Raw genomic sequence first — 13,881 nt, 5'->3', positions numbered from 1 at the left:
ATACAGAAACTCGCTGCAAATACTCACAACACAACTAAATACAGAAACTCGCTGCAAATAATCACAACACAACTAAATACAGAAACTCGCTGCAAATAATCACAACACAACTAAATACAGAAACTCGCTGCAAATACTCACAACACAACTAAATACATAAACGCTCTCCAAATACTCACAACACAACTAAATACAGAAACTCGCTGCAAATACTCACAACTCAACCAAATACAGAAACTCGCTGCAAATACTCACAACACAACTAAATACAGAAACGGGCTGCAAATACTCACAACACAACTAAATACAGAAACTCGCTGCAAATACTCACAACGCAACTTAATACAGAAATGGGCTGCAAATACTCACAACTCAACCAAATACAGATACAGGCTGCAAATACTCACAACGCAACTTAATACAGAAACGGGCTGCAAATACTTACAACGCAACCAAATATAGAAACGTGCTGCAAATACTCACAACTCAACAAAATACAGAAACACGCTGCAAATACTCACAACAACCAAATTGTCTATCTTAGCAAGAAGCTTGCTATTCTCAGCTGTCTGCATTGGTATTTGCAAGAAGTGTTCATCACTGTATTTATAAGTTGCTTTGGGTAGAAAGCATGTGCTGAGAACTTAAATTTGACTTGTGTCAGTGGCATTGTAAGTGGCATGGTTTTATCAAGGATAGTAGCAGGGCCATTTTATGCATCCTATTCCAAACACTTTGCAAACAAGTCACTGTCTATGAGAATGACAACAGAGAGAGAGAGAGAGAGAGAGAGAGAGAGAGAGAGAGAGAGAGAGAGAGAGAGAGAGAGAGAGAGAGAGAGAGAGAGAAGAGCAGTGTAATCCCCAATGTTCTGTTGTCGTAAAAACAGCCATTACCAAACCTACAAAGGGGCTTAGGATGGATCAAATGTGAATGTAGATGGGAAATCTTCTCTAGGATGTGTGCCGTGAGCCGAGGAGAGCAGTTCAGTTCAGAGGAACTCTGAAAGTGTTAAATCTAGATCTCAGACGAACTAAAAATAGAGATCATTGTTTGTTCCTACTGGGTGAGTTTGATATTAGTTATAAGGACTTGTAGGATGAGGTTTGTGGTTATTAAGTGAAACCTTTGAATGATCTCAAGTAATTACAAAACCCTATACTACACTCTTAAAAATAAAGTTTTTTTATTGGGATTGATGGTTCCATGAAGAACCTTAAATATCCATGGAACCTTTCCATTCCACAAAAGGTTATTTATAGTTGAAAAAGGTTCTTCGGATTTTTAAAATGTCCACACTAAATTTTATTTATTTTTTAAGACTAATGTTACGTCCGTAAGGACGTTTATAGTATTGTGTGTGTGTGTGGTGTATTATGTTTTTCTGTCCTGTCTATTTCTCTTACTTTCGCTTTCTTAGGTTGTTGCTGATTGGCTATCTTGCTTGTCAGTCAAGACTAACGAGATGAGTGGCCGCGCCTTGGGAGGCGGGATCTGCATCAGCATGATGAGTGACACCTGGTGAAGCGGATACTTAAAGACCATGCTGCTGCCAGTGTGACGAGAGAACTTTGTATTGAGAGAACCTTTGTAATAATAAAATATTGTAATATTTTTTTTTATTTTTATTTTTATTTTTATCTTTTTATCTTAGTACTAGAAGTTAATGTGTTAACCTTTTTACTTATTACTTTTGTTTGTTTGGCAGAATCCGTTTTTTCCTTTGTGGCTGGGTGGTATATATTTATTAAACTCATATTCATGTTATTCAGTGGTCTCTTGTGTTTTCTCACCTCATTCAGTGTTATATGTTGACGTGTGTCTGAGATGGTTACATGTGTTCCCCTCTTAAAAAGCCCTAGACGGGTATGAGTCATAGGAGGGTCGTAACACTAAATAAAGTGAGAATTTTGTGCATTATTCAGAGACTTCAGAATTCAGAGCCTGTACTATATAGTATCTATTTATATGATGTAAATTATTTTTCAAATAAACAGATGAAGTACGTTTTGTGCTAAAATACTATTGCAGTCTTTCTACTTCAAAATTTTGTTAAATTCAGTATACTTGCCATTTCTTTGTAATTAATGGTGAAATTTACTAGCAATTTCTGAGTGAAAATTGTTTCTATACTTTTTTGTGTTTGTCCGGTGGATTTCTTTTTTTTTTTTTTTTCTCTATTTTTACTTCTATACCTCTCAGTCATTAATAGTCTTTGCCCTAACAGAGCAGAATTGCACATTAACACAGTTGGGTATTTAGCACAATGAAATCCTTGAACAAACATCATCCCGTGGCTCCGGTCTGAACAGTGTTGCTGGGATTTGTGGGATTATGTCCCTGTGCACTGCAGAGACCGACATGGTTAGTGAGACCCACAATGAAGGACTTTCACTCTTAATTCAGCGGATTATTCCGTGAGATTGTTTATGCACAAACAAAAATCCCCACTGAGTGTTCATGAATTGTATAAAAAATACAAAATTGATAAAGTGTTTCAGTTAAAGTGTAATTCTTTTAATAAAGTCATTCTAATTATTTAGCTCATGTAAATGGCCAAATGAATTAATTTGCTCTCTTTAAGCCTTTGCTGTAATTTGACCACTACAGTGGTTGGACTTTAAAGAGACCATATTTTGCCCTTTACAAAGTCTTGATTTTGTTTTTGGGCTCTACTAGAAAGGGTTTTCATGCTAGAAATGTTCAAAAAACACATTATTTTTCAAATATTTGACATTGTTACAGCTCCTCTCTTCCCAGTGATTGTGAAAAATGTTGCCATATCGGTCATTATTGCTGGATCGAGAATTGCCATAGGAACTTGCATCATCGTTCAGAGAACCATTTTCACTGGCTTTTCTACATGTAAAACACCAAGGCAGCAGGTTGAGGAGGTGACTGGAAGGCACCAGATAGCAAATCTATAATAATGTCATGGATTAAACCACCTATCACTCAATAAAATAATTTTGAAAGTTTTGTTTGGTTTAATAATTAACATTACATATGTGAGTATGACTCTCACTTCGGCTTGTGAATTAACAGAACTTGCTCGCAGCTGCTTCAAAACTGGTCACGAGCTTCTAGGGATTTGATTTTGGTTGTCATTTGTTGAAATAAATACAAAAAACTAGCGTGTCGGTGTCTGTTCGCTGAATGTGACCCTCTCTGATTCTCCTCCGTGGCCAAATGTGAACGTGAAAATTTACAATGACAACAATAACATTTTAGTTATACTTGCCAACAAAGAAATGGATCGATTTCTGTCAGCTTGTTGAACACATTTATTTAGATATTTCTAACAAATGACGGCTGAAGCAGCATCACGTGACACTGTTTATGGTAACCAGATCAACATTGGGAATGGAGTTCAACAAAACTTCAGTGAAAGCATCAAATGATCATGCAATGCGATAAAATAGCATCTCTTCCCTGAAAACAATGCCATGAAATATGTGAATATTTAACCAAGTCAAAAACAAAACAAAAGGTAAGCAAGGTATCCGTATTCATTTCAGTATAAACGGACACAAAACGTCACTTTTGGTAAACGATTAAACCTCCTTGTGGTTTCACGATTTGATTGATTTGAGCAACCATAAACAATGCAAAAAAAATTGTGCCCTCCATCTGCGAATACAATGGAGGCGTTTCAGGGAGTTCAGAAACAGTGACACTGATATAGAGAATAAATCCCGCTGAAGTGACTTTGTGCTTTGTAATTTTGCAGACATTTTTCATGCTCAAACAGCAACATTACACACTAAAGAAAATGTAAAAAAATAATAATAATAGGACTTAAGAGAGTCATCAATGAAATTGGGTCAATGCAACTTAGTCATCAATGCAATCTAAGATTTTGAGGAAAGTGCATCATAATCTCTTGCCTCTTTCCCATAGGAGAATCACTGCAGGTTTATTAGCTTAGTGGTTTCTAGACTGCATTGGACCGATTACCGTTTAGGCTTGAGGATTGGTTTGAGCTCTGTATGAGAGGGCTAAACCAGTGGGGTTAGATTAATACAGCATTTTGGGATAGCTGTACAGCAACATATTATAAAATAGGATTATTATTTTATTTTTTTATTAGAGTTGCTTAAAAGCAATGATGCATTCTTTGGATGTTAATATACTTTCTCTTATAATGCAGAGACAACTAGTAGGTCAGTTCTCTTGATGAGTGTAAATACTGTAATCTATTTATTTGATCTTCAGGGGAGTGTTTTATTTTAGTATCACTGATATACTGTTATAGTTTTTGTTAATATATTGAATTCAATTTTATTTTGGTCACACTTTAGTTTTGGGTCCAATTCTCACTAATAACTAACTATTAACTATAACCTTTGCCTCAATAAACTCCTAATTATTGCTTATTAATAGTTAATAAGGTAGTAGTTAAGTTTAGGTATTGGGTGGATTAAGGGATGTAGAATATGGTCATGCAGAATAAGGCATTAATATGTGCTTTATAAGTACTAATCAACAGCCAATATCCTAATAATATGCATGCTAATAACTAAAGTGGTACCTTTTATTTTTATATGGTCTGTTTTCATTTTCATTTTAGTTTAAAAAAAATGTTTTGTCATTTGTATTACTTTTTTATATGTCTACAAAGTTTTAATTTATTTCGTTTTTGGTTATTTTCATTGTACTTCAACTTCAACTAAATAAAATGAGAAATGTTGCCTTGGCAACTATTGAAAAAAATATTTATTTTTTTATTTTAGCTCATGTTTATTTTGTTTCAAATGGTGAAAATATGGTTTATTTTATGGTTTTAGTTAATGATAATAACCCTGGTTTGGGAAACCTATATGAAAACCATCCCTTTTGCAATTTTGCTAAACTTTTCCTAAGGGCTTTAAAGCATCCTATCCCAATGACAGCTGCTCATTTAGTCACATCATGAGAGATTGTGGTTAACTATCACGGACCTCCGATTATATGCCACATGTCACCATGCTGACCGCTCAGTCTCCTCACACGCAGAGACGACGATGTGCGTTCTCAGATAAACCATGGTCCCTTTTAGGATTTATGGATATTATTGCTGCACAGCTACGACAGTGTTTCATGTCATAGTAATGACAATAGGCTGGATGAGCTCATGGTAAACTGATACCGAGTGATTATCTACATAAGGCTGAGCTGAAGCACGCAATGTCTGAAGATAGATCTCGTAGTCGTAACCCTTTACAGAAAACCTTGTTGGGTTTGCTCAATGTAGTAAGTCAGATTACTTACCCAGCATCGCTGCTGTATCCGCATATTAAGGCATCCTTGGATCCTTCAATTTTGTAGAAATTGTCTGCGGGAACAAGAGTGAGAAAAATTCAGTGAATTTTACAAGACATCGTCAGACTGAGAATCACTGACACTTTGAATTGCTGTTCAGTTTAATCACTTCATCACTATGTACTAAGTTTATTAACAGAAGCTGTCATGTTGATCTAATTCTGACTGACAATTTTGGTGAGTTTCATTGATTTGTTTTCAGCGCTGATCACTGAACCTTGTTCGACATTTAAATATGAACCTGTAATGTAGAGGTTTGAATCTTTGGGTTGACAGCCAATCGATTTGATTCATGATTCATTTGTTTTCAGTTCAATGCAAGAGTTTACAGTACAGTTTACATCTTTGTGATGAAATAAACACTCACGCGGCAAACTTGAGCTCAACTTTATGCAAATGAGCTTTGATGACCTCACACAGAAAGTGCAGCTTTAGGTAAGAAATTATTTTTAAGCGATGCATCAAGAAAACAAATGAATCATTACACCCCTACTGTGACAATAATAGCTAACATTTACAATATAAAGCATTATATCCAATATAAGTCGGTTGAACCTTCATTTGTTAAGAAGTCCTTGACGGACAGCCATGTCTTATTGTTACAAACGAAACTCCCATTGCCAGGGTAGGTGGAGTTAACACAGTGGGCGGGGCTACGGACACACTTCTGGCGTAGGATGCCCATAAAGAGCTGTAGACCAATCAGAGCGAAGACACTGAGACAGAAAACAGTGAGGATCATCACGTCCGCTAGCTTTTTAACCGACTGGATAAGAGCACCGACAATGGTCTTTAAACCTACAGACGTAAAAAAACAAAAAACAAGAAGGTTAATATTAAATAAAAATTTATGCAATATATTCCACATTTGACCTTATCACTGAATTTAGTATGAAAGCAAAGCTGACTGTGGTTCTGAAGATGTTGCTCACCTGGGATCACTGATATTGTTTTTAAAGCACGCAGAACTCTGAACGTCCGTAATGCTGATACGTTGCCGAGGTCCACAAACTCGGTCACATACCTGGAAAGAAAAAGATTCAAAGTCATTCTTTGATTCAAAAGAGTGCAGACAGTGAGCAGTGATTTATATTCATTCAAAGATAATAATTTTGACTCGCGCCTCACTTTGTAAAAGCAAACAAAATTCAGGTTTACAGTAATGCACTTGCAATGGACGCCATTCAGGGGGGTGTAAATATAATATGTGCAGATTTTGTTTTTATTCAAGTGCTTATATCAATTCTTCTTTATAAAAATGTCTTAATAAAGTTAATAAAGTTTCTCATTTGCCTTTTCACCCATAGGACTACTTGTCTAGGTGGATGAACATCAGGATTTGTTCCTGTGGATGGAAAAACCCTTCCTGATCCTTATGCATGTCATGTGCAAGTTACTCTAAACTTACTGTACATGTGATTTTGTTTAAACGATTTAATGTGGTAGTCAACATTGTCACAGATGCTGTACATACAGCTAAACTTTAAAATATTTTTAAAAAATCTTTATATGCTGGCTCTATTTCACCACAGTATTTCTCTAGTTTTGCCACCAGAGGACATGACATCTGAAATCGTCTCTGTCCTCTCGTGACATTACACAAAAAGACATCACAATAATCTAATCAGCTGGGCTTTATGGGCTTTGACCATTTTGCTAAATTAATAACAAGCAGAGCGGATATTTTGGTGTCACACACTAGCAGCAGATTGTTCCCACTATGTGTGCTTACAGACAACTTAATGAATAATAATTAGTAATTGAACATCATCAGAACAGAACATAATGTGTGTGTGTGTGTGTGTGTGTGTGTGTGTGTGTGTGTGTGTGTGTGTGTGTGTGTGTGTGTGTGTGTGTGTGTGTGTGTGTGTGTGTGTGTGTGTGTGTGTGTGTGTGTGTGTGTGTGTGTGTGTGTGTGTGCGTGTGTGTGTGTGTGTGTGTGTGTGTGTGTGTGGGGGGGGGGGGGGGGGGGGGTAGGTTTAGGAGTAGGTTTACGTTATAAAAACCATTACGACTATGGAATGTCGTATAATGATAGAAATACCAGTGTGTGTGTGTGTGTGTTTATAGATATACATATGTATGTGTAAACATTACACAATTTTAAAATAAAATATTTAATTTATTTTGTCATGTGAAAAAGAATGTACCTCCTTTTCAATTCTATGATTTTACATATCAGGACATAAAGTAAAATCATCTGGTCCCTTGGCAGGTCTTAAAATGAGGTAAATACAACCTCAGACGAACAACAACACATGACATATTACACCATGTCATGGTTTATTTAAAAAAAACTAGGCTGAAATGGAGAAGCCATGTGTGACAAACTAAGTCACTGCTTCCATAGGAATAAAGAGAGTAAGTAGCAGTCAGGCGCTGCTAATCAAATGTCTTTGATTAATTGATCATCAGCAAGTGCGAGCAACTCTATAGAAGCAGAAGTTTTGGCAGTTTGCTGGTCTGGAGCCTTCAGGTGTGTGTTAACACAATGACAAAAGACATCAGCGATGATCTTAGAGAAGCAAAATGTCAATGCCATCAATCTGAAAAGGGTTACACGGCCATTTCCAAACAATTTGAAGTTTCAAAAGTGGAAAACATTCAAGACAGTTCCCAGCAAATTCACCCCAAGATCAGACCGTTCAATGCTCAGAGAAACTGCAGAAAACCCAAGAACTACACCGCAGACTCTACAGGCCTCAGTTATCATGTTAAATGTTAAAGTTTATGCCAGTACAATTAGAAAAAGACTGGACACGTATTGCATGTTTGGAAGGCTTGCCAAGAGAAAGCCTCTTCTCTCCAAAAGGACAATGGCAGCACGGCTTAGGTTTGCAAATGTGTATCTGAACAAACCACAAGACGTCTGGAACAAACAGACAGACAAGACCAAAGTGGAGATGTTTGGCCATAATGCAAAGCGACACCTCTGGCAAAAAACCAAACACAGCATATCAGCACAAACACCTCATACCAGCGCTCAAGCGGTGGCGGTGGGGTGATGATTTGGGCTTGTTTTGCAGCCACAGGACCCTGGCACCTTACTGTCATTGAGTCGACCATGAACTCCTCTGTGTGCCAAAGTATTCTAGAGTCAAATGTGAGTCCATCTGTCCGACAGCTAAAGCTTGGCCGATATGCAACAGGACAACGACCTCAAGCTCACCAGCAAATCTACAACAGAATGGCTGAAAAAGAAAAGAATCAAGGAGTTGCACTGGCCCAGTCAGAGTCCAGACCTCAACCTGATTAAAATGCTGTGGCGGGACCTTTAGAGAGATGTGCATAAACAGATGCCCACAAACCTCAATGACCTGAAGCAACATTGTAAAGAAGAGCGGGCCAAAATTCCTCCAGAACAATGTGAGACACTAATGCAGTCATATAGAAAATTATTACTTTAATTAATTATTACTAAGTTATTGCTGCTAAAAGCGGCTCTACAAGCTACTGAATCATAGGGTGTACTTAGTTTGTCACAAATGGCTTCTCTATTTTAGCTTTATTTTTGTTAAATAAGTAATGACACAGTGTAATATGCCATGCGCTATGGTTCATCTGAGGTTGTATTTACCTCATCTTTAGACCTGCTAAAAGCCACATGATTTTTATTATGTCCTGATACGTAAAACCATAGAATTCAGAAGGGTTTTTTTTCACGTGACTGTATATACAGTTTTATTTTATTAGATATAAAATAATAAACATTTACTAATAATTACTATTATTATATGTTTGTTTATTTATTTATTTATGTAGTAAGTCATAAGGGCACGAGTGGGTCACAAATGCCCAGGTGTCCTGAGAAAGAGTGCATCTGAAATTTATCTGACCCTACAAAATGTAGATGCAAAGCATGAGAAGAGATAAACCCTCTAAACTTTTAAAAAACAGCTTGGAAGGACAAACTAGAGCGGTTTGTTAATGAGGGGAAATGTTCATCCTGCAGTAGTCTGTCTCTTTTAGTTAATCCAATCCTCTGATTGGTTGGACTGTAAATGCTGGATATTTAGGTCACCTGACAAATCTCTTTCTGGATACCTGTGTACTTGATTTACATCTTCCTCCCTCTTTCTATTCCACTCAACTCCAGTCTCTTGTCTCCTTGGTTATGATATGCTAATATCTTGTTTGTTTGTTTGTTTTTTTGTCAACACGTTCACATTTTCAGTAAAATATGTTTACAAAGGATATATGAATATACAAAAAGATTCGCTGAGATTACATTTCAGTGAATAACAACTTAAACGTAAGTCTGTCTCTCACACAAATAAATTGTAGGACTTGGAATTTAACGAATTAACTACTAACATGAGATTTTTTGTTGAGGTTGATATTATAAATCACTTTTTGCATTTGTTATATTAACCACTTAACCACCCCACACTCTTAAACATACCTGGCATTGTAAATAAAGAATATTGTTGGCTCTTTGACACTTCTGTGCTTCTTTTAAGGCACTTTGGATGCATAAATGTAAATGTAAAAGAGCAGCATGAACATTAAGCTAAACTTCTCCATTGTGTTCCAGGGAAGAAAGAAAGTCATATAAATTTGGAATGACACAAGGGTGAGTGAATGATGACAGACTTTTCATATTTCTGAACAGCTTATTCATATTAATTTCACAGCTTTCAGAACAGACAGTTATTTTAGTCTTAATAAAAATGAAATGTCACACTCACGCCATGACAATGACACTGAAATCCAGCCAGTTCCATGGGTCTCGGAGGAAGGTGAAGGGCTCTATGCAGAACCCTCTGGCCAAGATCTTAATCAGAGACTCGAATGTGTAAATGCCAGTGAATGTATACCTGAAAGAATACAAGAGAAAACATGAACCATTTACGGTGAGCTGTTACTAGTCACTACTAACTGGACTTTTTTAAAGGGGACCTGTTAAGTCTTGATTTCGTTTAGAATAGGTTTTCATGCTTTAATGTAAAAAAAACAAAAAAAAAACAGCTTCTATCTTCCCAGTCTGTCAATAACGCTCTGTTTAGTTCCCGTCTCTATGAAGCCCCTCCTTCTGAAAAGCATAATGTGCTCTGATTGGTTGGTTGGACCAGTGTGTTGTGATTGGTCATCTGCTTTGAGCGAGAAATGCCCCTCCCCTTTAGCCTGACTACGTCAGACTTCCTACTTCCGCTAATTTCATTTCGCTCCTGTAGTCAGTCTGAGATAGCAGCCTATCTTTCAGTTTTCCACCGGCCTTCAGACAGCCGGCCAATCAACGAACAGAGGGCGGGCTGAGAGCCGTGACGTAGACGCTGATTGTACCGTGGATGCGTAGATTTACTTCACATAATCTGCAAAAGTCGTTCACAGCCATGTTCACTCCGGTATTTCGCTCGATGGTTTAGTTTTTGCATCATACATGCGTTTAAAGTGGAAGTTAGATGCGGCTGAGCATGCGCATAACACACGCCATAACCAAACGTTATGTGATTGGCTTACGGGTAACCAATGATTTTAAACTTCAGACAAGCGCCCCCCCCCCCCCCCCCCCCCCGCGAGAAAGAAAACACTTTTCAATTATGCCCTTCCAGACTCTTTCTACGAAGCAAAGTGAAGTAGCAGAGTCTGGTATTACCAGGCTACCTCCCCTTTCCATAACCGCGAGTTTCAACACACTATTAACTAACTCAACCAGACCTCGTCCCTTTATTCTGTGGATGCCTTGGGCGGAATTATTGTGGCATGTTCCCGGAAGAAAACTCAAGACTACAGTGGAGGCGTTTCAGGGAATTCAGAAACAGTGACACGGATATAGAGAATAACTCCCGCTGTGCTTTGTAACTTTGCAGAACTTTTTCATGCTCAGACAGAAACATGACAGACTAAGACTAAAAAAAAAAAAACATGTTGAAAAAGAAAAAAAACATAATAGGACCCCTTTAAACATAAATAACATTCACATAGTTATTATTTTGATGCAAGTGGTGAATTGTTAACATGCTGCATGCTCAGATTCAGTCTCTTAAAATATTTTCCATGCATGCATATGATGTTTTATTTGAGCTGGGTCACCGTGGCTTTGTATTAGAGAATATAGAGGCATAATCAGTGAATATGGAAACTCCGGTCATCTGTTAAAATCTAGGTCAGGGCTTAGACACCGGAAACCTGCGCTACGCAGCTTTAGCTTAAATTCAACTGTCATGGAAATGTAGCATTCCTGATGCTGCAGGCAGAATGGCGACAGCAGGCTTATGAAGATGCAACTCTTACCAATGTGGTTATCAGGACCCTAGCAAAGCAATTAAATTAAGATGAAAACTCTTTTTAGCATTTCGATACACATTCTGAAGCACTTAAGTAGAATTTCTGCAGGTCTTAAAAGGTCTTAATTTTCCCTTACACAAATTAAGGCCTTAAAAATGTCTCAAATAGAGCAGAAAGTTATGGAATTAAATGTTGCATGCATTGCATTAAAAAATAAAAATATCTTCCTCAGTATTTTTGTCCTGTTTTCCAATACAAATAAACATCTTTGATACATTTACTTGAGACGCAAGTGTAAAATTAAGTCTTGACAAATGTAACAGAATGAAGTTAGTTTATGCTTATGCTTCCCTTTGAATTAAGTTGATTTGTTTTTGAGCCCATTGACAGATATTTGTTATTGTTTTAAGCATAAATACTTCATTTTGATCCATTTCGCAGAAAACAAGATTTCATAATTTATTTCATTATTAATCTTGGTCTTAAAAAGGTCTTGAAAAAGTCTTAAATTTCACCTTATAAAACCTGCAGGATCCCATAATGTTATATTCTTGTGTATTACAGTCAGTCAGCATGAAATTAATGTAAATTGATTTCTCATTAAATATCCTATTTCACTCAGAAATGCATCATTTTAGAAGTAAAATGGGTTGTGACCTTAAGATCCATGTGTGCAAATAAATTAAATATGCAGCTTTTGTAGAGTTTAAAACTGATCAAATAAGAATATCTATACAGAAATCTTCAAGAAAACAGTAGTAAATACAAAATGTTTACTGTTGTTATATATACTGTAATATATATGTTTAAACATTTAAAAACAGTCATCAGAATAAAGGTGTTGCTTACTCTAGGTATTTGGTCCACAGCGGAGGATCCGACATCGCCATGAAGCTGCAGTTTGTCAAAATTGTGCACATGATGAACAAGCTAAACAAAGTGAACAAGTTAAGGAAATGAGCAGCAGTTAAGGGTTGTGCACTATACATAACTGAACTGAAAATGCCATTCAAATTAAATTCCTACAATTGAATTAAGGTGGCAAGCAGGATGCAGAAAAGTAATTTGAACTTGGATTCAATATTATACCATATGTATAATAGACCCTATACGGACTTAGCTACTGAAAGAGATGCTTCCAGAGTTTATAGATCCTCTTCTTAATATCATTAACTCATCTTTGCCATTAGGATTCTTACCAAAAACTTTTAAGCTGGCTATTATTAAACCGCTTATTTAAAAAAAAATGCAGGCCAATTACAGGCCGATCTCGAATTTACCTTTTTTGTCAAAGATACTAGAATAGGCAGTATCCTCACAACTATGTTCCTTTTTAGAAAGAAATGGTATCTGCGAGGATTTCCAGTCAGGATTTAGACCGTATCATACTACTGAGACAGCTCTCTTCAGAGTTACAAATGATTTGCTCTTATCATCCGATCTTGTTTTTATCTCTCTATTAGTGTTACTGGATCTTAGTGCTGCATTTGATACCATCGGCCACAACATTCATTATGGTGGCATTAGTGGAATTGCATTGGCATGGTTCAAATCATACTTATCTGACCGTTATCAGTTTGTAGCAGTAAATGAAGAGGTGTCATATCGATCACATGTTCAGTATGGAGTACCACAAGGCTCAGTACTAGGACCGTTGCTGTTCATCCTGTACATGCTACCCTTGGGAGATATCATTAGGAAGCATGGCATTAGCTTTCACTGTTGCACTGATGATACTCAGCTCTATATTTCTTCGCGCCCTGATGAAACTTACCAAGTCACAAAATTAACAGGATGCATAGCTGATATAAAAAACTGGATGACTAGTAATTTCCTACTACTTAATTCTGAAAAAAAAACTCAGCACTTAATAACCTAGAATACTGTGATGGATGTTCTTTCAAGTCTTCATCGTCAGTGGGTGTGCTCTTTGATACCAATCTTTCGTTTAAAAAAACACATTTCTAACATCTGTAAAACCACATTATTCCATCTTAAAAATATATCTAAATATGCTTTCAATGACAAATGCGGAACGGTTAGTTCATGCGTTCATGACCTCAAGGCTAGATTATTGTAATACTCTTATGGGTGGTTGCCCTGCATGCTTAATAAACAAACTACAGCTGGTCCAAAACTCAGCAGTTAGAGCTCTTACCAGACCACAAGTACCATACCATCTTTCTATGACCATTTTTGCCCGGTTCTGTCAACACTGCATTGGCTCCCTGTTAAACATCGTATACATTTTAAAATCTTGCTAATTACTTACAAAGCACTAAATGGTTTAGATCGCCAGTACTTGAGCGAGCTCTTAAAGGATTAGTTCACCTCAAAATGAAAATTTCCTGA

The 13,881-nt window shown here is 36.8% G+C and overlaps 1 protein-coding gene across 1 annotated transcript in view; it reads right to left on the bottom strand.

Annotated features, from left to right (window-relative positions):
- Positions 1 to 12,461, bottom strand: part of LOC311292284 (sodium channel protein type 5 subunit alpha-like) — a 44,101-nt gene extending 31,640 nt beyond the window's left edge. The window contains exons 1-5 of the mRNA XM_084411917.1: positions 12,379 to 12,461; positions 9,990 to 10,118; positions 6,234 to 6,325; positions 5,857 to 6,099; positions 5,251 to 5,314 (exon numbers count right to left, since the gene is read on the bottom strand). Of these exons, the coding sequence (XP_084268043.1) occupies positions 5,251 to 5,314; positions 5,857 to 6,099; positions 6,234 to 6,325; positions 9,990 to 10,118; positions 12,379 to 12,449 (599 nt within the window). The 5' untranslated portion in view covers positions 12,450 to 12,461. The remainder of the gene's footprint in view (positions 1 to 5,250; positions 5,315 to 5,856; positions 6,100 to 6,233; positions 6,326 to 9,989; positions 10,119 to 12,378) is intronic.
- Between the last annotated feature and the right edge of the window lie 1,420 nt (positions 12,462 to 13,881).

This window comes from Rutilus rutilus (genome assembly GCF_951802725.1).
Source record: "Rutilus rutilus genome assembly, chromosome: 6".
Taxonomy (NCBI): domain Eukaryota; kingdom Metazoa; phylum Chordata; class Actinopteri; order Cypriniformes; family Leuciscidae; genus Rutilus; species Rutilus rutilus.
This window is presented reverse-complemented; position numbering and strand designations above follow the sequence as displayed.